The 26,414-nt window shown below is 42.5% G+C and overlaps 1 protein-coding gene across 5 annotated transcripts in view; it reads right to left on the reverse strand.

The window, feature by feature from the left end:
- The window catches only part of INPP5A (inositol polyphosphate-5-phosphatase A), a 235,040-nt gene that overhangs the window by 149,094 nt on the left and 59,532 nt on the right, over window positions 1-26,414 (reverse strand). For all 5 annotated transcript variants that reach the window (XM_035137835.3, XM_088670395.1, XM_088670393.1 and 2 more), the window contains 2 exons: window positions 18,688-18,788; window positions 13,441-13,528 (listed from right to left, as the gene is read on the reverse strand). In XM_035137835.3, the coding sequence (XP_034993726.1) occupies window positions 13,441-13,528; window positions 18,688-18,788 (189 nt within the window). The remainder of the gene's footprint in view (window positions 1-13,440; window positions 13,529-18,687; window positions 18,789-26,414) is intronic.

The raw sequence follows: 26,414 nt of genomic DNA on the forward strand, positions 1-26,414 counted from the left end.
TCCATGCTTAGTATGCACAGAGCGCAGATCATAGCTGGCATTTGTGTGATAAAGATATCTAGAAGCTAATCTGGGAAAAGCCATCTGCAAAGATGAGTTTAAGGCCACTGCCAGTCAAGGCCAATCAGTACTAAGCTGGGATGACTCCTCATTTGGGTTCAAGTAGAACAGCTCTTTGGGACCTTTCTACCGTTTTTAGGCTTCTGTTTGGGTGGGGAAAGAGGAAAGCTGCACAGTTTGCACATCAGGCAGATTGTCAGGAAAGAAGTCCTGGTGTGACATTTCACTCTTAATGTCTTAGTGTTGCAGTAAAACAAGACAACTGGTGGAATTATAGGAAAATAAATGCGTAATTTCTTCCTCATTTAGCCATTTTTGAGGCTGGAGTATAGGAAAGTCATTAATGTTATGTCCTCCTATTGATGTTCTAAGCCTTTCAGGGGATAAGTAATGCTTTTCCTATACTCCTCCATGTGGCCAGTTAAATTAGACACATTATTTCTGTGCTGTTGGAGAACACTGATCAATAGACACTTGGAAAGCCCTCTACAACTAAGTAGAAACATTTCCCCAGTGTCAAAAGAAGTCTGGCTCGGGTTTGTACAGTGGTACCTTTGGTTAAGAACTTAATTCATTCTGGAGGTCCATTCTTAACCTAAGGCACCACTTTAGCTAATAGGGCCTCCTGCTGCCGCCGCCGCAAAATTTCCGTTCTCGTCCTGAAGCAAAGATCTTAACCCAAGGTACTATTTCTGGGTTAGTGGAGTCTGTAACCTGAGGCATCTGTAACCCAAGGTACCACTGTACATTGCAACCATTGTTAAACCGAACAACAGAACAAATAAGTATTTCTGACATTTTAATACTACCATTAGACGCCAAGAAATTATCTTGTCCATTCAATAAAACTGGACAGAAGGTACTTTCCTTTCTCTTTCCCCTCTTTTACAAAGTTTTGTGGTCTGGCATGGAATATCATGCAAGGCATTAGTTGATGATGGTAAACAGAACTTTTTACTGTCATGTAAACTGAAGAAGATATTGATGTAAACAGTTTTTGGGTTTTTTAATAGATGATAAATAGTTCTTCCATACCACACTCAAATTGCATCACTATTATTATTATTATTATTATTATTATTATTATTATTAGGATTTATTACCCGTCCTTCACTCTAAGGTGCCATAGAATGTCAAAAGAATTTAAAATACAATATTAAAAACAGTTTAAAACAAACTGCATTTCAATACTCATAGACATAGTTATATACAGCAGGGGTGGCTAACTTAGGGGCCTCCAGATTTTCTAGCAACAAACTCCGATCAGCCCCTTGCCAGCATGACTAAAGGTCAGGGATGATATGATATGAAGTCCAGCAATGTCTAGAAAACCACAAGATAACCACCCCTGATTATTATGTACAGCAGCAGGATCCTGCCTTGAAAATCCTTCCTTGGCTTCTTGGGTGATTTAGGCACTGGTGTACAGCATAAATAGGGAAAGCCTTTAAACTGTATGATCAACCAAGTCCAACACAGACTACCACCCAATTGTTTCTTCTGCTCCTGGATGTTGGGGTACCTATGTAACATAGCACTGCTGCTATGTTAAATATAATCCAAAAAACTCCTGGTTTAATGTATGACATGGAGCCCAGGATTTATATTATGCCACCATACTAAATATCAAGGATGACACAAGTGAAAAAGGTTTGACATGCTGGCGGGCTTCTCTGTAGGGCTGTGCAATGAAGCCAGAAGCTCTCAAACCATGGTTGTACTGTCTAATGTCTAATTGAAGTAATGGAGATCCTCTTTAGACCCATGATACTTTAAAGACCTCTTTCTCCCATATCATTCTGCCTATTTGTTAAGATCTGATGGAGAAGCACTCAATTGTGTCCCACCTATTACAGACGTACAGTTGAAAGGGACAAGTGATATGGCCTTCTTAGTGGCTGCTCCTAAAATATGACACACCTTGTACAACTGGTCCTCTTCCCCACTGCTCTCCACTAATTCTTCATATTCTGGCAGGCTTTTGTTTCATGAGTCAAACAGTGTTTTATCACTGGTTTTAACAGCTGGCCCTTTCTCTTTTATATTACTGTCTTTTGAATGTTCTTTGCTGCCAGGAAAAAATGCATTTGCGCTAGATGATCGGGATGCTTGCTTGAATATAGGGTAATAAGGATCTGCTAATAAAGTCTGAAGAAGCCTAATGACCATAGCTATGAAGAAACGTACGGTAGTTAACAGCTCTGGTGAAAGTCATTGATAACCAGGACTTATTAATCTATTTCAAGCCTTATTTTCAAATTCTAGATAAGCAGAAGACATGGTTGGCATTAACTATGGTTAAAGACACTGTTGACATCATAACTAAAGTTAAGGGGAAATTCACTGTAGGAAGAGAATGCATATGGTTGTTTTTCAGCTCTTCTCTTGGACAAGCATTCAGTGTCTGCAATCCAATATTATAGTTTGTTTCATGTATATTTTTATGAATGCTGTTTTACTGGCGGCTGAAGTGGCTTTGGCTTCCCAAAAGCTTGTGCCATCATACATTTCTTATGTTTCAGGTGCCATCAAAGTTAAGCTGCAATCCTAAAATACATGCCTGAGAGTAAATCCCATAAAAATGAATGAATCTTGCTTCCGAGTAGGCTTGCATAGGATTGAACTGGCAGTTAATTTTCCTGTAGATTAGCAGCCACTAACCCTCTGGAATGTGTTCTCCAAGTGTTATTTCTGAACAACATGGTATTTTTTGTGTGTCTCGGGATTCAGAACTGCAATAGGCTTTTAATCTATGCAAATAAACCTATAAATAAACTTCATTAATTAATGTCTGCCATGTCAAATTCTAATTAAGCAATCTACAATATAATAGGAAGCTTGCCCAGTATTTAGGATACTTATTCATCAATCAAGTTAATTTAAAAATCAGGCGTTTTGAAAGCATGCAAAAGTGTTGAGGTTTCTATTAAAAAACCATGCAGGAGAAGATGCTGCAGCTTCAGAACATCTCATGATACCAATATAAAAAGGAGTTTTCAGAATGAAGTATTGCTTTCTTTTCTGCCATCAATACTTCATTATAGCAAATGTAATATTCACAAGCTCCAATATGCCCATTAGTTCATATTACTAAATAGTATTCATGCTATTACTCCAGCGAGTCACGATGTTCTTATTTATGAATTAGCTGAATGTCTACAAGCAAATGCATTAGCAAGTTTCTTCACACAGCATTTCATTATTTTGCGAGCAATTATTTTCAGATTTTACCATCTGACAAGAGTTTTGAGAGACAGCTCTGTTCCAAGCAAAGCACTTCATCCAGCATAATATATGCCTTTCAAAAGGCTCTGGCTCCTACTTTAATCACTGCCAAGCCACATTCACAAACTTTAAAAATGCCATTAGTTGTTGTGCGCCAGCCTCACTGAAATCAATGGACATTGTGTAAGTCAACAGAGTCGGAGACCGTAGCAAACAGTTCCCTCGCTGAACCCACACTGCTTAATCTGGTTACTAAATTTTCCTCTAAAAGCGCAATGGGATTTTCTATTACTTTCAAAATACCTTTCGCTTAGTCAGGTGAACACTGCACTTCTCTGTGCTCTGGAAGAGCATGGAGGGAAGTCATGAAATAAGAGGCTTGGAGAAGCTGCAGTGATTGACTCTGTTTCCGCTGGATTTTGATTCGATGGATCCTTGGCTGAACTGGCTTTCTTTCCTAGCTCTTTCCTCCTCCAGCGAGTGCCCTCTGGTCTTCAAGGAGCCAGGAGGGAGGCAGACACCCTCTGCGATGGTCCCCCCCTGGCCTGGACACAGCAGAGGCTCTCCCTAAACTTCAAGGAGGAGGGTGAGGCAGCTATTCATTGTCATTTCAAAAAAGGGAGGCAGGTTACAATGAACCCCTCTTGTAAGCCTTGTCTTCTCTCCAGCACCTCCGCTCCAGGTGTCCCCAAAGAGACCCACTTTTGTTTGCTGAATGGGGCAAACCAAACTGGGCTTTTGGGACAAGGGCGGGGGCACTTGGCTTGGGGAATCAAAATGAGGCGGGATTAGTTGGTGGGGTGGTCATGGATTGGCTGGGTGCAGAGGAGCGGTGGGAGGCGCCAACTGGGGAACCCCCAAGGGAAGCCCCAAGGAAAGAAGACTCAGAGCCAGGGGGATGGTGGTGGGACGACGAGTGGTCAGGGGGAGAAGAGGAAGAGGAAGCTGAAGAGGTAACAGGGTTTAGTTGCTTCCATCAACCCACTCTTGTTTGGGGGGGGAACGCTACCCTTTAAAGTCATTCTTCAAAACAGCGCTTTTACACGATCCACCCCTAAGGAAGATAATAACACAACAAAATTCACAACAGTCACAATTAATTGCTTCCCCCCCCCAAATCCAGTTAAAATTATTTTGTTTAATTAATTCATCAAAACGGATGTACTTGAATAAAATCGGAAAGACCCATGAACCATCACTAAGTTTTACATCCTTCTTCTATCCCAGCAAAGCTAGCTTCAGAATATAATGAGGCAGTGTAGTACAAGTGGATTGGGTGGGGGGCAAGAGAGGGGAGGGGGAAGAAAGAAAAGTGACTATAAATCAATTGATACATTTTAATTGAGTCATCTAAATCTGTATTCCCATTTATCCTTTATTAACACTTTGTCAGTTTAATACATTATAAAACCTGTTTCGGGGATCAGTTCAATATGCTAATTCAATATATCTGCATTCTACACTTAATGCAAGCCAAGGCAAGGCAGTTCTTGGTCTTTTCCTTTTATTCACAGAAATGATTTGTTTTTTATTTTCTACATTAGCTAAACACATCTATTTCAGTATCTTATGCTGAAGTTGTAGTTGTCACTATAGAAAGATAAAAAGTGAGGCTCACGCAAGTCAAATTCAGAAACTTTTTTGGGGGGGGGAAGAGTTGCAGAGACATTAAAGAATCTGTTAACTATGTTGCTTGGTTAATAATAATGATAAGGAAGAAGAAGAAGAAGAAGAAGAAGAAGAAGAAGAAGAAGAAGAAGAAGAAGAAGAAGAAGAAGAAGAAGAAGAAGAAGAAGAATTTATATAAAATCTGACAGTTTCAAATCTGAAAAACAAAACTATATCCTTTAAGTTCTGCAACAGCACAAATATGAGGGAAGTAAAAAGATATGATTTTGGAATGCAGGAATAAAGTAAACCATCTAACCATCAATTCTAGCACGCAGGGGGCCACCTAAATTGTATAATTTGACTTTTGAATGATTGGCATTATTAATGGTATTATAATTTGGCATTGTTATAATGAGGCTTTAATTGGATTGTTGTAATTGAAAACTAATTTTTTTTAAAAAAAATTTAAGATACAACCATTTCCATAATAATGACAGCTCTGGAAAGAATTCCACCTCACAAACCCCAAGAGACAGTTTGCCTCTAGCATCAGCAAAAATTAAGAAAAGTCTTTGCTGCCATTCTTATCATTTTTTATAAATATGCTTTTGTTTTTTTACTTTAAAAATTCCTTTTAGTACAATTAAATGAAATTGCAAAGATATTGGCAAATAATAATAAATGTCTCCCATCCACTATCAAAATTTAGAGTTTTAGATAACAATAGCTCCTTCACCGCAGGGTCCCAGGACAGAGGGACATAGCAAAACAACCTAAAAATAACACAAAACATTTAATCAAAACTGTAATGAAGAGGACAAACAGCAGCAAATGTAAAAGCTCATTCATTAAGTTAACCTATAAAGCACTATGTACTTTGCTGGTGCAATTCTTGCATTATTGGCACTGCTCAATGTACATAGAGAGTTGGAATGAAAGAATTGCATATCTTGCTCTGCACCCTAAAGAAATAAAGCTCATGCTTCTTGGAATTCCTGCCCCACATCCAACATCACGGGAAGCTCACATGGAAGTATAATTTTGCACATACAAAATATATTAAGAAAGTGACAGCACTTCCAACAATTTGCAAGGTGAATCTGTCGGTCAAAGACAAACAAATTAATCATCACTGGGTTTGCCAAAGCTCCTGGGCATGTCTAAAGTAGCTCTTTGGATTCCAGGTATGGTATATAGTAAGGAAGCAAACCTCCCCCCCCCCTAAATACCATGCATTCTGGTATCAAGAGCTTTAAAATCTATACCCAGAGGGCAGAAATAAGTTAACCAATTATTCAACAAAGCAAGGGTAACGAATAACAGAGTGGGGAAAGGAATGATGGATGGGGAAGAAGGTGGCAAAAATGTGTTTTGGTAGACAATCGCTGTAGTATCTAAAGTACCCGAGATACAGAGCAACCACCTCTGGCTTGAAAAGCGGTATTTAAATATATCGCATTCACCATCATAATTTCAGCAACAACGCCAATGTGATCCTTTCCTGGGAGAGCTAGCAATATTCAAATTTAAAACTTCATTACAATAGTGCTAAAGTGTCGCTATGTTTGTGATGTTTCACTTTAAAGTCCTGCTAGGGTGCAACAGGTAAACTCATGTTTCTTGGCCTTGTAGCCTGTTCATGGTATTTTTTTCATGTGCTCCCCACCCCCCACCAGATCATTTGATTCAATTGCTCCTTTTGCTACTAGCTATTCAAATAGAAGCACAAGAGTCTGACGGGCCCTATTATGTACATTCCACATGCACAGGCTCAGATTTAGCAACAGACTAATAGATTTATCTGGGAATCTGGGCATGTGAAAGGTGCCCGGTGTGCTTGATTGACTAGAGGTCCCCATTTGAGAGCTTCACTTTCAACTGAACGGCCGCAGCATCCGCAGGGAAGTGGTTGAAGGGGTAAGGCACTCTCCCACTCCCTCTGGGAAAAGTGTCATCCCATCTGAGCCAACGATTAATTGGCTGGTGAATCGGAGGTAAAAATTAGTTGTCTGTGAATGGTGGGTGAAAGTTGAAGGCATTCTACCACCCATCCCAGTGGGGGGAAAACCCAAAACAAAACATGAGCCCGTGGAGAGAGCAGAACTTCAGCTCGGTTTGCAGATCACAGAGACTAACTCTACCTCAGCTTTCCAAATAAGTCTACAAAAGTTTCTAAATCTCTTAGCTCAAAGGTTCTCAAGTCCACCTGCTCACACATACCTATGTTTGGCCATTTGCGCCATACAATGAAGCCTAAAACGGGGCATATGGTGTGATGATTTGGTGGACAGTCTTACCTGCCATGGGTGACTTAGTCTATAAGCTTTAATTCAGTATTTGATGGGCAACTGCATTTTTAAAAGTGACCTGGAGCGTGCTTCCAGATGATCTATTTTAGAACATTCAGGTTTATTTGTTTGCAGGGAGAATAGATGACGTTGACTATTTTATGAGCTTTCAGCTCAATCTGTTTTCTTTGCAGGGAGCTTAGATGCTGCTGCAAAGCCAAATCAAGTGCATTCCCAGCATACCTGCCAAGTCTCCCACTGAAAAATGCGGGATCAGCAGCGGTGCGGCACCGGAAGTTGCATAGAAGCAACTTCCGGGGCCGCTCTGCCCATGTGTGGGCACTGGAAATAGGGCAGAGCAGCACTGGATGGCCGCCGGGCATGCGTAGAAGCGACTTCTGGTGCCGCTCTGCCCTATTTCCGGTGCCCACACATGGGCAGAGCAGCACCCAAAATGGAGGCTCCCTGGCAGGTAGGAAATCTGGGGGATTTCAGGGATTTTTCTCCATTCGGGAGAACAGCAGGAAACGGATTAAAATCTGGGGGTCTCCCGTGAAAAATGGGATACTTGGCAGCTAAGATTCCCAGTGCATTTCATTCCTAAAAAAACTATGATATTTGGGGGAAGTAGGCTTGTTGTGCAAAAGCTGCAAATCAACTATAATTGCACATACCAGCATTTGCTCTGAATCCCACCAGAAATTAGCAATAGCCTGGAAGCACCTCTACGAAGGACCCAGGGTTGCTTCATGTCACAAGCCACCTAATGTACATAAAACAATGACCTGATACGAAGCGATTTATAATGAGTCACTCAGGTCTTATAAGTGATCACTCCTCTTGTAATATAAAGCACACACTAAGCACAATCTCCAAACATTCCACAAAAAGGCACATTTAACAGCTAGTCCTTGCATCTTCCTATGTCCAGTATATTAGGGAGCTAATTTTGTGTAAAAATAATACCTCAGCTCCACCTCCTGGTGATTGTGTGCAATTTTGCCTGGTGCAATGGTGGGGGTGGGAGAGGAAAGGAACTTTTAAGTCTCCAGAAGAGATAAAATGGTCCCTCAGAGCTAATCAAGTCTTCGGATTCTCTCTGTACTAAATTCAATTATGTCAGTCTTCCTAAATCATTTCATGATATTTAGCGAAACTCCTTAACTGCCACATTTAATATGCTCACAAGACGCGCAGCCTGTTCCATTCGTTTCTGGGAACACAATGATATTTTCTGAGACCCATTAATAACTTACACAGGATTTATGTACATGATAAATCCAATTCAATTTCCTTTTTCAATTAATGACCAATTATTTGAGCCAGGCTTGACGGCAAATATTGCTCAAATACCATTAATCTAACAAAAATTAACTTTACCATTTTTGTAATAAAGAGAACATAATTTTAAGGTAAAATAATGCTCTTTATTTAATAATGTTATCCAATATTAAAGCACAGTTACTATTCCCTTGTTAAAAGGTCACATTAGCTCAAGGTACTGGTATTGATCACAGGGTGAGCATTCATATTTAAGCTTAAAGACTTTCAGCATCTGCTGCAAACATATTCACATGTTTTCAGTGATGTTGCTATTACCCTTTCTGGCTCTCAAAATCCTCAACCTCTTTCCCTACTAATTAAAAGGTAAAGGTAAAGGGGCCCCTGACCAGTTGCGGACGACTCTGGGGAATGACTCTGCGGATGACTCTGGGGTTGCGGCGCTCATCTCGCTTTACTGGCCGAGGGAGCCGGCGTACAGCTTCCGGGGCATGTGGCCAGCATGACTAAGCCCCTTCTGGTGAACCAGAGCAGTGCACGGAAACACAGTTTACCTTCCCGCCAGAACGGTACACCTATTTATCTACTTGCACTTTGACGTGCTTTTGAACTGCTAGGTTAGCAGGAGCTGGGACCGAGCAACGGGAGCTCACTCCATTGCGGGGATTCGAACCGCTGAACTTCTGATCGGCAAGCCCTAGGCTGAGTGGTTTAACCCACAGCGCCACCCGCGTCCCTCAGTAGGGCTTACTCCCAGGTAAATATAGGATTTCACTCTTAATTGGGTGACTGGCCACCATCTTCTATGAGCTGCTGACTTAGCAAGTCAATGCAATAAATTTCCAATTTTATGTTTGAAGCAACAACAATGACAACAACAACAACATAGCCTGGAAGAAAGGAAAGGAAATGCAAAAACCAGTGTTACTTTTATACTCCCTTCATTATTCTAACCCCCTTGGCTCTTATTTTCAAGGGCATTTAAAATAAAATAGTATTCACTCTGCTTTGAGATAAACATTCAAGGTAGCGCACATGTTTTAACAACAGCCTCAGCATCTCAAAACAAAGTTGTTCTTTAAAATAGATACTAAAAGTAATTACAGAATTATTTACAAAAGTTGTGTTTTTGAACTACAATTTCGGAAAACATCAAGAGTTTTCAATTAAAATATGCATAAGGTCGGTATTGAGAGTACATGCTCAAGGGAAGTCTTGCCAGCTTTGATCTATAGGAGCTTATCTTAGGTTTTGGCTTGGCTTCTCCAGTGAGGTTTTGTACTTGCAGCAAACAGTGAAGTAAGGTGACAATCGTGCCAAACTGAAGTGGTGTGCCTTTGGTTATCAATTTCAAGTATTCTCCTGAACGCCCTGAACATGCCACCTGCCTGGTTCTCTCTTCAGTCTGCCTACCACTCCTTACCATTCTCCTTACCATTATACCCAGTCACTATAGTCGGCTCATAGCTCCCTCCCTACAGAAGTACCATTTCCCCTAGATTAGAAAGACCACTAAGGAGACCACCCCAGTCTTCTCATCTCAAGCAAGACAGCTATAACACGGGGAGACTTTCTTTTAAGCCAGTGAAAGTAAATCTAATCTCCCTCCCTCCCTCTCTCTGCTGCTGCTAGAATACAGTGTACGGTTCTACCACTTCTCTCATTTGGTGGAGAAAACACTGTGACCATCAATCCACAATCAGTTGTTGATTTGCTCAAGAGAGCACATTTCAGAGGACCAGAACTCTCAACAAAAGCAGAAATAGTCAGGGAATGTCAAATGAAGAATGGAGAGTCAAATTGCGGCGGAAGGGCAAACAAGGTGAAAGATTAGGCTTATTTATTTGATTTTCAAGAAAGGTGGAAGTTTCTAAGGTGGAGAACACTGGAAAAATAAGGAGAGATCAGATTGTTTCAGAGTGACTTTGGAGAGAGTCAGAACTACAACGAACTTGATAAAATGAGGAGATACACCAGAAAACTGCTGGTGGTCTAATGGGCCACTTAATAACTTTTGTTGCTGTCCTTCAGCACTGGCCTCACTGTCAAAACCAGCAGTGTGTTATGAAAACCATGGAGAACATTGTGGCAAAATGCAGCGGAAACAATGGTGCGAAGGCAGGGGAAAGCCCCTTCACCATATTTTTTGCTCCATAGGACGCACCTGACCATAGGACGCACCTAGTTTTTAGAGGAGGAAAACAAGAAAAAAATATTTTGCTTTCTTGAATTGTCCTAGGCATAGCAGCCAACTCCTAGAGGCCTAGGTGCCTTTGCCCCCCTCCTTTAAATATTTGAGGAAGCTTATTTTGCAAAGGGGGAAAGCCCCGTTTTGGAGGGTGGGGTCAGCTCAGAGTTGTGCATCTTTTTTGCAAAGGGGGAAAGCTCCATTTTTTAGGATCAGCTCAAAGTTGCTAAGTTTCCTTGCAAAGGGAAAAAATCCTGTTTGTATGGGGTTCAACTCACAGTTCTGCAGCTTCTCTAGGAAAGGGACCTATTTCTATAGCTTCCAGACAGATAATCTAATCAGCCAGTCACATGTCTCCCTCTGCAGACAACAACTGATGCCTAAGCAAGGGGCCGGGAGGGGCCGGGAAGGGAGCTAGCTCTCTTATCTCCCTCCCGATCTCTTGCAATCAGCTGCTGAGTGGGTTCCTTTCTCTTTCCCTCTTGTTAGCCTTTAGCTCTTTCTTTTTTTAAAAAAAAAGCAGAATCTGCCTTTAGCCCCTGGGCAATTCAGCTCCAGGGACCACACATTCGCTCCATAAGATGCACAGACATTTCCTCTTACTTTTTAGGAGGAAAAAAGTGTGCCCTATGGAACGAAAAATACGGTAACTGGTACATTTTCAGGAAAACGTTGGTTGACTGCGCCGTAACTGTATCATGAAAACTGTGGGCCCTAGGCCTTGGTTTCAATTTTCCCATTTACCGTTCCCAGAGATTATGATAATAGGTAATAACCAATGTTACATGCTTTCCCCTTCCTGAAATCCTACTGAATTATGTTTCAGTGGGCAAGGGAAAGTCTCAATAAATGCAGGATTTATTTATTTTTATATCCTGAAACTTCTACCAGGTATTTTATTTGCATGGCATTCTTGGAGTATACAGTAGTATCTCGGGTTACAAATGCTTCGGGTTAAAAACGCTTCAGGTTACAAACTCCGCTAACCTGGAAGTAGTTACCTTGGGTTGCGAACTTTGCCCCAGGATAAGGACAGAAATCGTGCGGTGGCAGCGGGAGGCCCCATTAGCAAAAGCACGCCTCAGGTTAAGAATGGTTTCGGGCTAAGAATAGACCTCCGGAACAAATTAAGTTCGTAACCCGAGGTACCACCGTATTTGATAATGTACTTAACAATGGATCGGTACAGTTAATTTTTTTTCTATTAGGGGATCAGAAAGAGGAATTATGGCAATGAACAGAGAAGTTGATCTGTAAAGAAAATGGCAGACAAATTGGAAATAGTGGGCCTTTTACTCATTTGATAGATTCAACAGAAACCTTATACCAAGTCAGATTATTGGTCTAGGTCAGTATTATCTACAAAGACAGGCAGTAGCTCTCCAAGGTTTCCAGCAGGACTCTTTCCCCACCCTACCTAGAGATGACAAGGACTGAACCTGGGATCCTCTGCAGGCAAAACAGATGCTCTACCACTAAGCTGCAACCTTTCCCTTAAAATGCCTTTTCTACCTGAGCAATGCAAGTCTCTCTTAGGCCTCCTTTATGGGATCCTTGCCACCTGAAACAGCTACAACCTAAGGGATGGAGCAAGCTGCCTCTAGGCCAATGCTGGACCAGTGACTGTTACAGTCCTTTAAAAACAGAACTGGGGGTCAAGGATAGGCCTGTACCTTTTAAGGAAGGGATGGGGAACCTGTGACTCTGCAGCTGCTGTTGGTCTCCAGTTCCCATCAGCCCCAGCCAGCAGAGACAAGAGGTTAAGGATAATCGGAGCTGTGGTTCCGCAGCATGTGGAGAGCCTCAGGTTCCCCACATTTCCACTTTAAGGCAAGCGAGAAAGCGAGAGAGTAAATGGATGAAGCACCGCTACAATATCTAATAGCGCAAATGAGCTTCCCTCGTTGTGCAGCGACCGTGTAACTTAATTTCAAGTGTATTACTTTAACCTAATGAAATGAAATTAAGTGTAACTGCATTCCAAGTCTACACATAAATGAAGTGTAGTTTGGTTTCTACCCTAAATGAATGCTGGAATCAGCGCTTGCAGTACGTCAGGGATAGAGAACAGGATCTAGTCACCAGGGGCGAATTCCAAGTTCCTCCACCCCAGGTTTAGCAGGTAGGGGAAGCTGCCCACGTACAAATTACCAGACGTCACCATGCTATCATTTCCCCCCCCTTTGCAGTGCAGCTTAGGTGGAAAGGAAGGACACACCCGATCCAATGTCTGAAGTCCCGGCAAATCAGCCAAGCATAGTCTATCCCAGCAGGGCTTGAAGTCACCACCAATCAGTGGATTGCTGCTGAAAGTGGGTCTTGAAGACAGCTCCAATCAGTTGCACTCCGGAGCTCTGGTTGGCGAGATCCCTAGTGGAACCAATCCCAGTGTCAAAAAGGCTCCAAATACAAGCCCAATTCGCCAAAGAACAACCAGGAGCACATTTTAAGGCAACCTTGCCCTTATCTGGCCCCCACCTTAAATAAGGTGTGGGACTTGGGGGAAACTGCCCCGCAGACATAATCAAGACCCCTGCTTGGCTAATTAGATGTGCGAGCCAGAGGTAGCCAACTGCTTTGATATGAGAAGTGCAATCCTTATGTTTACCTGGAATTTAAGACCCACTATATCCAGATGAGCCTACTACTGGTAAATGCATTTACAATTGTGGTCTAAATACACCATCTTCAGCATTGGCGATGACTCCCCAAGAGCCTCCGTTTTAGGATAAGCAAGTAACAGCACGCCACCTTGAACCAAATACATAACTGCACAAGGAACCTTACCGTAAACTGCTCCTGCGATTTGAAGTTCTCATCGAGGTAAACCCGGGCTCTGTTGTAGTCTTTCATTGCATCGCTCGATAACAGTTCTCTGAAAGTTGCAAAAAGCAAGCCACAAATGAGTAAATGTTCCCCCCGCTCTAAAGAGATTACATACCTAATTCCTGAAAGCAACAATAATAATTCAAAAACAAAAGGCTAAAAACTGAAGTTAGCAAAACCAGTGAGCTTTGAGAATAAATTGCCATACAGTATTTCAAGAAATTCTATTCTGTCACATCCTGGTCTATTTTAGTTCTGTATACCTTCACCAACTCAACCCTACAAAGAGCACTCATTCACCAAATGCAAATGCATTCCAAACAAACAGGTTCCGTTTTCAAACCATACAGAAGACTTTCCCCCTACACAGCCTTCCAAAACATAACACACACAAAAAAACCCCGTCAAGCAACTCAACAATGATCCAAGACAGTAGAGGGCACTATTTCACTACTTTCAAGAGCTACGGTCTATTCCATACTATGTTATTCATAGAACTACAACTGAAAAAAGAACCCCACAGCCTGAATGAAACCTGAAAGTTATTATTGAAACCTGAAAGTTATTATTGATTTTCAACAGTGTCTTATTAGCAACATGAACACCAGACAAAGGTTCTGCAGGTCCTAGTTAAATATATTTCATGATTGCTCTCACTAGTAGTGAGCTCATCAAGAAAAAATGGTTAGGGTTTATCCACACTGAATTGGAGGCAGAGGAGAGAAAACCCCACAGCATGATCAAGATATTTGGTATCAGAATATAAAGGAGCAGAAGCTCTTCGACCTGCACACAACAAGTGCATGGGAAAGTCAAACTTGCTGAATTTCTACCTGGGCAGCCCAATGTTGAACTGCCAAAGCAAAGCATAACTGTACAGGACCTCATTTGTCAACCAGTATAATATGCAAGGCTAAGCAAAGCCTTCGCTCCTACACTCGCATTTGCTAACCAGGCAGAGGGCCTTCTCGGTAGTGGCGCCCGCCCTGTGGAACGCCCTCCCATCAGATGTCAAGGAAATAAACAACTATCTGACTTTTAGAAGGCACCTGAAGGCAGCCCTGTTTAGGGAAGTTTTTAATGTCTGATGTTTTATTGTGCTTTTTATTCTTTTGGGAGCCGCTCAGAGTGGCTGGGGAAACCCAGCCAGATGGGCAGGGTATAAATAATAAATTAGTAGTAGTACTGTAGTAGTAGTAGTAGTAGTAGTAGTACTCCAACGTTTTGTTTGCCCTTTTGCATTCTTTAATGCTTACAAGGTAATTGCCTGACCATTTCCCATGGGCTTTAGAGCACAAATAAAAACTGTAAGCACTTTACCTCACATCTTAATGGTGGAGCAATAATGTGTTCTATAATCAATGTTTGTAATACAGTATATTTTTTAAGGCATAAAAATTAATATGAGGGGGGGAGTAAATATAACATGGGCAAGTATTTGAATAAAAACTCTTGTCTATATAAGTCAAAAACAAAGAAGTAACACATATGCAGGTTTTCCACAGAAGATTTTTAATATATTTTGTTAATTGTTACGTAAGCGTATGAAAAGACATTGACCAGGGACTCAGCTAGATTGGTAAAGAAAAATAAATTTCTATGCGTTGTATATGCAATATAACACTGTGCCACCAGATGGCGATGTGGGGCCACATTTTTTCCTACCAGATTTCTCTGTTTATTTTTTTTTTTTTTGAACATACTTTTTATTAATTTTACAAAATACAAAAAGGCAAAAAAAAAAAGGTACATACTTAAACCCCTTTTCCACCTCCTTCCTACCCACCCACATGGGTCCTCCCCTGCCACAGAAGTATCCCATGTATGTGAACAGTCAGAGATGGTCCATTTTATGCTTGGGTTTCTGTCCTCCCCCCCTCCCCTGACCCCAAAGCCCCCCCCTGCCACCAGGGAGCTCCAGCAAACCAGGGCAGTACGCAGGAGGACATCCATCCAACCATCTATTGTCATACCAAAAAAAAAAAAAAGAGAGAAAAATAGAAATAGGAAAAAAGGGGAAAAAAAGAAAGGGCGAAAAAAGAAAAAAGAAAAAACAATACAAAACAAATTTTTTTTCTTGCATTCATAGTTGTAAAACCATATTTTGTGGGCTTCCCCTCCCCCCCCTTCCCCGGTTTTCATCCCTTTTTTATCATCTGCAACAGTTTCTTACTTTATAAAAATACACCTTTGCATCTTATACAACTTATAAATCAATTGTTAACATTTTCATCTAATATTCAAATCACTGAGAAATCAAACTCCCATTTTCTCTTCCCGTGCCTAATTTTTTGTTTTTTTCTCCCTCTATAAGCCTCCATATTTTCACATTTTCCAAAATCCATTCACTTTTAAAACTATAACTATTCTCAATTTAACCTTACATCCCCGATTGCCGGCTTCCCCCCCCAATCCAGCAAATTCCAAAATCAGCAGACCAGTTATAAACCTGTTAATCCATCCTTAATCACAACATCACTTTCCCTTCACCCCACCCCCTGTTTACAGTCTTTTGTCATCCAGGCCACCATACAGGACCCCTGAATTTCTTCTCTTCTCTGCATATTTTTTCCTTCTTCCCTGTGGGCGTTCTGGAGTTCCAATGATACCAATCGTGCCCCCCTCAAAAGCAGGGCACTCCATCCAACTTTTTGTAGAGTAGAGTCATCATTTTTTTCGTGGTGTGCTTCATTTTGTGTTGAATCATCACAATCCTCATCTTCTTCTTTTCCTTCCCCATCATTGTCATTCTCACATTCATCTTTTTCAGTGTCAAAAGCTTCATCTCCTAAAAAATCATATTCCGCCATCACCTCCTGGAATTTTTCCTGTAACTCTTGCCGTCGTGTCTCCTCTTGACATAACTCTATTCTTGTTTCCCACATTAAGGTCAAAACAGACCGCTGGAACTCAGGGGAACACTTTTTTGTTGACATATTTCAGTCCTGCCGAGGTCAAAACTTGTCACGTGGGGTGGAATATGATCACAGTTTATTTTTCGACTCCATTTTAACAAGCTGGCTGCATTCTTCAAGTCTTATTGACAATAAAGTTCGAACTCACATTTCACAAACACTTAAGCCAAAAAAGAAATTCCACAAAGTCCAGAAATACAAAGTGAAGTAAAATTTGACTTATAAATCCTGACAACTCACTGGGTTGTCTGGGCTGCCGGCTCCCGAGTGGAAAGGTTTTTTCTTAGGCTGTACCTCTTATTGCAGGGGTCATAAACCGCAGTCTCTCTCCCCTTTTCACCCTGCATCAAAGGGGAGATTCTCTTTGATGCCTTTGAGGGATCCTTTGAATTGTAAATCTTCTGTTTATGGCTTCGGGTTTCTATTTACTGTCTCTTTTGTTGCCGTGGGGGGGGGGGGTGGCTTCCTCTTTTCTCCCCTCTCTCCCAGATCCAAATTGTTTTATAATAATCCAAATCATGAGGTTACTTACAGTCTTTTCCAATCGTTTTATTTTCGGAAGAATCCAGCGCTCTCCGCCTTCGGCTTGAAGCTTCTCCCTGCTAGAATAACGTTGCCGCTCAAAATGGCCCCCGCGACTTCTACCCTCCTCGCTCCGGAGCTCTTATTAGAGCTAGCCGAAGAGTTGGGGAGTCCGGATTGGGTCTGTGCCGAGCAAATTGCCCTCGGGACGCCCTTCCCGAGGTTCTAAGGGGCGCAGCGTCGCTCTCGCTGCCCTCCCCACTCCTAGCAGAGACGGGCCGTCTCGGAGACGAGACGAAGCCCCGCCGATCGACGCTGGCGCTGAATCCGGAACCAGATTTCTCTGTTTAAATTTACAACACGGTTAACTGAAATGCTTCTTTGATGTGTCTAGATCTAGCCTTGATTTCTAGACAGACATTTAGAAATGTCAGTATCATTTTGCAGAAGCTGATTGCATTTTTTAAAATTAAAAAAGCTTATAAAAGGTGAGAAACTAGCAAAAGCTTAACATTAGCAAGTCACTATTGTTTCTTCAGCTGTGTATTTTGAAATTTTACCTCATTCTGAGCACGTACAATAGAGGTTGCTATGCTGTCTGCCTCTGACCTTTCTTCCTTACTCATCAGCTGGGCTGAAAATTCAGTGACAGAAGAAATGGTACCTTCTGTCGGGTAATTCTTCAAACTGTGCATGAGCTTTTTTGCGTTTTTTAAAATAAAAACCAATTCTCCCTACTTGACACTTCTACCACTCTTGTCAGTAATTTCCTTTGCACCAGGATGCACACAACACAAGCAAGTCTACGAACTGAGAGGCAACTCTCCAATATATACAATTATTACAGAACTTTAAACAACATGCCACTTTTGCTCAGGAAATCTTTTAAAATGCATTTCTGCCAGAACTAGTGTCCCATGTCATATACTATGAGATGCAGAAAGCCCTGAGAAATATCCATTCACCCTAGCAAAAAAAAAAAAGAGTCAACCCTGTTTCGCTTTTAACGGAACATTAAAAACAAAACTTTCCCTAGTTTACCTTCCTTCTTTCTCTCTCTCTGTTACACATCACTAAAAACAAAATCAGAACTTGGATGAAATCAAACACACAAGATTTCCCACATAAGAGTCCTGCTGGAACAGGCCAAAGCAAGCCACTTCTTACCTGGCATGAGGCAGATCCGTTTGCCCAAATCACTGAAATGGCTTATAATTGAAAGCCAAACCGGTGCTACAAATTTCTTCTTTTAAAGCTTTTTAGAGGCTCACATGCTTAATAAGGTTAAGGTAAAGGAACCCTGGATGGTTAAGTCCAGTCAAAGGTGACTAAAGGGTTGCGGTGCTCATCTCGCTTTCAGACCGAGGGAGCCGAGACTTGTCCGCAGACAGCTTTCAGGGTCATGTGGCCAACATGACTAAACCGCTTCTGGTGCAACAGAACACCGTGACAGAAAGCAGAACGCATAGAAACGCCACCTACCTTCCTTTTATCTACTTGCACTGGCATGCTTTTGAACTGCTAGGTTGGCGGAAGCTGGGACAGAGCAACGGGGGCTCACCCCATCGCAGGGATTCGAGCCACCGACCTTCCGATCATCAAGCCCAAGAGGGCTCAGTGGTTTAGACCACAGCGCCATCCACATGTGGTGAATGGAGTGGTAATTTGAAGAAGACATGAAATAACTTGCTTTTAAAAAGGGGGGGGGGATTTCGACTTCAAAGCACAAGCCATTGTCTAGGTTGGAACCCCATCATTTCTCGTTACTTACTTAACAAACTTGTCCACATGAGACATGGATGCTTCATAGTTTTTCCCACCAAACTCTTGACAGTGCAGCGCCATGAAGTGCGGTTTGTGTGTATGTACAACCTGTAAAAATGAAAGGGGGAGGGGGAGGGAAAGCATGAGCACTGTCTCAATTCTAAAAGAATTACACAAACTGAGCAAGATTAGTAGAAATGAATGTTCTTTAGGGGAGTGGCTTGCACGACAGCTTTTCGTGCAATTTTGCTAAGAATTCTTATCTGAAAAATGTACTGGAAGCATTGGTCAAACCCCCGACAAAACGCTTTCCCTGTGGCATAGTGCTTCAAGGTTTCTAGGTTCTGCGGCTGGACTGCCTACATACGTTGCACTTTTGCTTCACAGGCAGGAAATGTGTGGCAAAAAGAGGCCTATGAAGCAACCGGCCCGACACTGTACACACAGATTTATGGATCATGCCTGTTGCACATTTGTCACCATTAATCATGCATGGAACTTAAGTCATAGCTAGAAAACAAACGGGATAGACTGACGCTGTGTTACATTGGCAGGCAAGTGAACAAAATGTTCCCTTTTTTCCGAGTGGCCAGAAAAGCAGTACACCTTTCTCTCCCTGAAATACCACTTAAAACCCATGATGCAATTTTTTTTAAAAAAAATCCTTAATAAGTTGAACACGGTAGGATCAGCCTTAGAAGAAAAGATAGTGGGGCGAGATTAAATGGCTTTTATTCTTAATATAGATTGTGGAGGATGTTGGTAACAGGTCCTCAGAGAGTGGCGTTTTATGATGGAGAGGGGGAAAGGATAATAAAGTTGTTTCCTGTGGGATAACCTGACGGTCGGTACAAGTTGACTGACGGTACCACAACAATGTAGTAAATATACCTGAAGCATGGATGGCCCACCTGAAGCGCAAGCTCCATGTGGCACAAACTGTGAGGGGTCCATGGCATGATGATTTTATAACCTGGAAATGACAAGGAGTCAGGCCTGCACTTCTGGCTAGAGCAGGGATTTCTGTCCTTAGGGCCCAAATATAATGAGGCCGAACAGTCACGAAATGACGGTACAGAGATGGAGTCTCGTCATGCTTCGCCCAGAACATTGAGGCATAGTTCGGCAATTACTTTTTCCTTGGTGGCTATCAAATCCCTCATTAGAAATCGCCAGGTTCTTAGCCACAGTGGCTTCCCTGCGGCAGGGAGTTCCATTGTTTCTCTTTCCTCAAGACGTTGGAGGTATCATAGCTCAGTTTCCCCATTTTGGATAGAATTTGCTGATCCAGAGGCTGTGAGCGGAGATGTGGGAACAGTGAACAAGGGGAACTGGGCTGCACTAATAATAATAATAATAATAATAATAATAATAATAATAATAATAATAATAATTATTTATACCCTGCCCATCTGGCTGGGTTTCCCCAGACACTCTGGGTGGCTCCCAACAGAATATTAAAAACACAATAAAACATTAAAAACTTCCCTAAACAGGGTTGCCTTCAGGTGTCTTCTAAAAGTCAGATAGTTTATTTCCTTGAAATCTGAAGGGAGGGCATTCCACAGGGCAGGCACCACTACCGAGAAGGCCCTCAGAGCTGGACCTCAGTGTCTGGGCTGAGCGATGGGAATGGAGACGCTCCTTCAGGTATACTGGGCCGAGGCCGTTTAGGGCTTTAAAGGTCAGCACCAGCACTAGCCTTGCGACCCCTGTTCTTGCCAAATTCTGCCCTTGACTGTCACACAATGAGGCAACAACCTGACAAGGGATTCGCCACATGTTCAGCTTAGCTGAATGTGCTAAGAATTGCCCCCACGATCGACAAACCCAGCACAATCTTTCAGACAAATGCAAAAGGAATCCTCCCTTGGACCCTTTTCCTGCCTAATCACGTCAGAGGGTATTTACTCTACCGTGGATGTAATATTTTGGCTCGAGTCTACTCTGTGCCCACAAGAAAGCGGCACACCCACTATGAATTTCGGTACGTGCTTTTTTAAATGCTGCAATGCTGCGTTTTAAGAAATAAAATGACAGGGCACAGGGCAAGCAAAGAAACCGAAGCCCTGAGCGTAAATGCACAGTGGCAATTAAGTGGGATGCTCCCTTACAGGACCTTTGCTGGGGGGTGGGGGGGATCACACTATAAACTATAATTAAGTCCACATTTTGCAGAAAGTTAAAATGTTAAGTTATTTAAAAAGACTTACAACACGAGCTTGGTGGTTATATTAAGGGACGGCTGTTTAAAGATAGAATTATGCGGTTTTGCGTTTTCCACCCTTCAAGCAAGCAAGGGATCTGTCCCTGGCAGCAAGAACAAGTCCTGTTTTCTCCAATTCAAGGGTAGGAACTGAGAGCGCTAAGGCCATGTTATTGCATGTATGTCTGGAGCGCTGGCTGCAACTGGGAGGTGGATTTCACGTTCCAAAGCTTTAAATGAGAAACATAAAAATGTCCCAGCAACAGACTTTCCTAATAGTCACAATGGCTTTAGACGTGTGTCCCAACTTTCAATCTACAGTTCAAGTAGTACCTGTCAAGAGAGGAATTCGCAGCCACGTCAGTCTTCCCCAGTCGTTCTGCTGCAGCGTTTGCGCTGAGCTAAGCCATAGTTTGCTGCTGCATGTAGCCCGACCCAGGACTCGTGGCTTAGCTCTCCCAAACTAACCATGAGTCCTGAACCCAGGCTCATGCAGAGGTTGGGGAACATCAGAGTACACTTGCCCAAGGCCATAGGTGCTGACTCATAGGGGCTGAGGCAGTTTTGGCCCCACAAATAGATTACAGCGGTACCTCGGTTTATGAACACAATTGGTTCTGGAAGTCTGTTCACAAACTGAAGCGTTCATAAACTGAAGCGAACTTTCCCATTGAAAGTAATGGAAAGTGAATTAATCCATTCCAGATGGGTCCGCGGCGTTCGTAAACCAAAAATTCGTAAACCGAGGTGTTCATAAACTGAGGTTCCACTGTACGTTAGGGGACCGGACCCCTCAATATTCAGGTTACATGACATTGCATGGTCCCTCACCCCCCAATCTTCTGGAGAAGCCCCAGGCCTCAGAGGGTAGTTGTTTGTTGTTGTTGTTGTTGTTGTTTATATTTTATACCACCCTATACCCAGTGGTCTCAGGGCGGTTCACAGAATAAAATCAAGATATAACACTACAAAACACATAATAAAAATTAAAACAACAACCTAATAGCCCCTTTCCTGAAATACAATGGGCTGTTCTGGAGGGAAAAGATAGTATAACATTATATATGTATATACTGTATTACAGATGCATGCAGACGGTTATGTTGGTCAGGGGCCTCACCAGGGACTAGTTGCTTTTTTGTTTAGAGTTTATAACTTTATTCTAAGAAGACTCCCACCCCAGGCCAGCTCTGCAAGGGCCCTGCATAAACCACAGGACAAACCTAGTTAACAAGTGGTGGCTTGTTCGAGAGAGCTAAACCACAAACCTTGGTTTGGACAACATCCTAAGCAAACTATAGGTTAACAGCAGCAAAAGGACCAGGAAGGAGCTAAGTGGCAACCATTTTGTCTTCCGGAGTCTGCTTACACGTTTATGCCAAGCTATGCTTTTAACTTAATGTGAGGTATGAAGCGGGTCACTGTTTCTCAACCCTGTGACAGGGGTGCCGTGAGGAAAGAACAGAGTACCGTACCCTGAGCTACATGGGGAAAGGTTGAGATAGGAATGGATAATAAATGGAATAAAGAAAAGAAAAGAAACGCCACAATGGAAGAAAGAGCAAACCCCATCTACAAAATTAAAACCCGAAGTCCAAAACTGAAATCTAGCTTTGCACTATATACGGTAGTATAAACATTAATGTTTCAGCGCATAGTATCTGTACATGAAAAGTGGGGGTGGGGGTGGGGAGATGCAAGATGGCTGGAAATAAAACCTCCATCCAAATTTAAAGCTGCTGCTCAGGAGTTTCAAGGAAGAACGTGCTTTCCACGCCACCCCGGAAACCAAGTCATACAAACAGCATTCCCATGCAAAACACACAGTAAAACATGTCCTTAGCAGCTTAGCAAGTTGGTCAGTGTGAAAAAGTAGAAGAGGTAGCCCTATCCATCACTTTGAAATAAACTCATTAAAGCAAAGTGCATGCCAGCCACTAATGAGTTAATCAATAAGATAGGTCTCTCTCTCTCTCTCTCTCTCTCTCTCTCTCTCTCTCTCTCTCTCTCTCTGTGTGTGTGTGTGTGTGTGTGTGTGTGTGTAAGTGTAACAGAAAGCATGCCACTTGGCAGGAATATCATTGATGAAGTATTTGAATCTGACCCCAAACAGTCAGCAGCAGGTCAAGAGCCATCTACTTACTGTTTACCTGTGCGATGAGGGGCTGGGCAGCACATTAAAATGAACAACCAATATCAATCACATCAGGTCAATGGCAAGAGCAAGACACAATTAAGCCAGAGACAAACACAGAAATGCAAAGATGTTTTACTGTTTATCGCAGCCAAGCCAACCTCTTTTTCTTTTTAAACCAACTGAAGGTGCTTTGCATTGAGCTTGAAAGTCTCTAGGCAAATAATTTTATTCAATATTCAGGCGCAACCTTTCTGCCTTGGGGAAAAACAACAACAAACCAAGGCCGTTGGAATTCAATAAGAAGAGAAAGGTAGCAATAGTTAATTCAACTAACGCCCACCCACACATGCTTGGGGAATTCTGAGGAGCAGGGAAGACAATTTGCGATTTGGGGGGGGGATCATGGGGATGATTGGAAAGATGACTCATTTAGGTTCCTTCCACCATATATAACTCACACCTGAAAGCAAGATTCACTTTATCTCCTGTAGATCGGAATGCAAGAAACTTGGGACTGTACTGTATCCAACACTGCACAAGTGGTCCATCTTCTCGCAACAGAACGTCCCTTTCCTTTCCTCTCCCTGCTTCTCAAATCTATTCCAATTTGAGGGTGCGGGGGAGAGAAGAGGATGCAGAAGCTCCATTGTGCAAACAGAAATCTGTTGCTCGAGTGGAAGGGCAGCAGTGGATGAAACCCATACCAAGAATAGCCCAGAACCAAGGTCTGTTTAGCCCAGCAACCCATTTCCCACAGTTGCTAGTGAGATGCCTCTAGCAAGCCCCAATGCAGTCCTTGAAGGCAGTAGGTCAGTCGTGTTTGTCTCCAGCACCTGGCATTCAAAAATATGGCAACTCTAAGCACCAGGTCTGCTGGCTTGGCAACATATCTGGAAGCATGCATGAATGACGTCAGCACCCGTTGCCACAATTTGTGGGTACCCAGCCCCTTCACGGGAAACTGCTAAGCACAGAGGTTGTTTCTTTGGCCCTAAATTGTTAGAAGCATAACTTGGGGTTGCTAGGGAGCATTCATAATGGTACTGGCATGTATGTATTTAGGAAGACTTTTTAAGAAAGGTTATTAGCCAATTACATGATTATAACATGTGGTCCTCAGAACTGGATCCTAAAGTTACTATATTTATAAGACTTCAGCTTAGCCAGCTCAAAAGTGAGTTCTGAGTTTCTCAGAAGTGGAGACCTCCCCCTGGTTGTTTAGTTCCTACCCGGTAGCCTCCCTCGAAAAACAAAACAAAAAACCTCACAAGACTTGCCACAAAAAGTTATGGGTTTACCATACCTTTTTATTCTGCCCCAGCCTTATGCATCAAAACCAAGCATAGCTGCCAAGTTATCCCTTTTTTTAAGGGATTTTCCCTTATGCTGAATAGGCTTCCTCGCGAGAAAAGGGAAAACTTGGCAGCTATGAAACCAAGCATCCACCCGAGGTTCATAGTATACGCAAGTATGAAGCAAAGCTCCTTCAACATAAAATGTAGCCCAGGTGTCTTGAAACAGCAGCTTAAGATGCAGAGGGAGCTTTTCTGTGCAACACCAATATATTAAGGAAGACCTTGTAGTACCTGTAGGGTTGCCAGACTCAATAGTGGACAGGACTTCTGTGCCTTTAGTTGCCCTGCTCTCCTTTGAGTCTGGAAACCTTAAAGAGAAACCAGCAGACCCTTTGCTTGGAAATTAAACAAAGGGTCTGCTGGTTGCTCTTTAAGGTTTCCAGACTCAAAAGAGAGCAGGGCTATTAAAGGCACAGAAGTCCTGTCCACTATTAAGTCTGGCAACCCAAAGTACCTGGGTTGCTCCCTGCCTGCTCGTGTTTTCTAGGTTGCATTACATTATTAAGTTGCCATTATAGTGGCTGTGCTTTGCTCAGTTTGAACCATCATGTTATGGTGCTTTCATTAGATGTTTCATGGAGCTACTTAAAACTATTGCCAGTTCTGTACCCTTTGTCTAAAACACAAAAGCAAACTTTGATATACTTCTAGGGGAAAGCTTTTCTAGGGCAAGAAAAACAAGGCTTAAAACGAAATGCTAGGAGGTCACAAAAGTTTGTTTCAGCAAACACTTGTATTTTAATTATGTGTATCATTTGAGAGATTTTTTGCTATTTATTTCATAAAATGCATCTCCTGCTTGATTTCAAACAAACCTCAATTCGTTTACACAGCAAACATTTTCCTACACTTGCTTATTATATTATACTTTAGTTACCTGGCATTTAAGTGAGTTTAGTGAAACTGGCTACTGTTTGTATTAATGAATTACTCTAAAGGTCAGGTTTGTGGATGGAGGAATATACAAAGCTGCTCTCTACCTGGTAAGCTTATCTGCCCACTGACTTAAGTACTGTCTCTTCTGACAGCAGTGACTATTCAGAGCCTGAGGAAGAGGCAATTTGCATCTCATCCCACCTGATCCTTTAAACTGCAGATTCCCAGAACAGATCCAGGTGTCTCTTTAATACAACACAAGTACTCTGCCATTGAGCGACTGGCCCACTTATGTTTAAGTGGGAAAGCAAAAGCTGTTGTTTGTGGGGTTTTTTGGTAAAGGATATTAATCCTCTTCAGGTTTAAAAGGCTAGCAAGTCCATTACTGTGACTTTACACTGGAAGGAGTAATAGTTAAAAGGTTTTATGGCACATGTATGGCACACGGCCATACATAATGCATCACAACTGCCAGCGAAACTCAGCACAACCACCATGGATCTGAGTTAAGGAAAGGAAGTGCAAATTGGACTATACAGAGTTAAAAAGACAATACACCCAGGGTGCAACTTGGCCAGAGGCTACTTTCCAGCTGGGCAGACTTCCAGAGGCCACATGTCCCTGTGGGCAATGCCAGAAGAAAAAGTGGACCAAGTAGCAATGTAAATTTTACTGTAAACAGGAACGAGCCAGCTATCTGAGACTGCAGCTGAGTGCAGCCAGCTTCTTCTCCGCCCTCTTCATGCCCCTACTGGTTCTGGGAGACCAGGGGGGAGGGGAGCTTATTGCAGCAGGAAGGGGAGACTCCTGTGCCCCTTCAACAACCAGACTCATCTCTGCCTCTTGGTCTCTTCCTCTCCTGCTTCAGCTTCTGGTTCTGGACTTCTGTCACAAGCTCTCCCAGCCTTGCTACCTCCCTCCCCTGGCTCAGAGCCTTCTTCCCTTAGGGGTTCCCCAGCTGGTTCCCTGCACCATTCTTCTGCGTCCAACCAGTCTGTGACATAAATGTACAGGAGACTAGTTTCTTCTGCACACATAGCTCTGCATCCTTCATCCAGGCAAGTGAGAGGCATTGCTAGAATTGAAGGACGTACTCCAACTAGGCAAAAACATTTGGGGTGCAAAGGACGGCCAATGATGGTTGTAGCCTAGAGGAAGCT

This window comes from Zootoca vivipara, chromosome 5, assembly GCF_965207765.1.
Source record: "Zootoca vivipara chromosome 5, rZooViv2.hap1.1, whole genome shotgun sequence".
In the NCBI taxonomy this organism is placed as follows: Eukaryota; Metazoa; Chordata; class Lepidosauria; order Squamata; family Lacertidae; genus Zootoca; species Zootoca vivipara.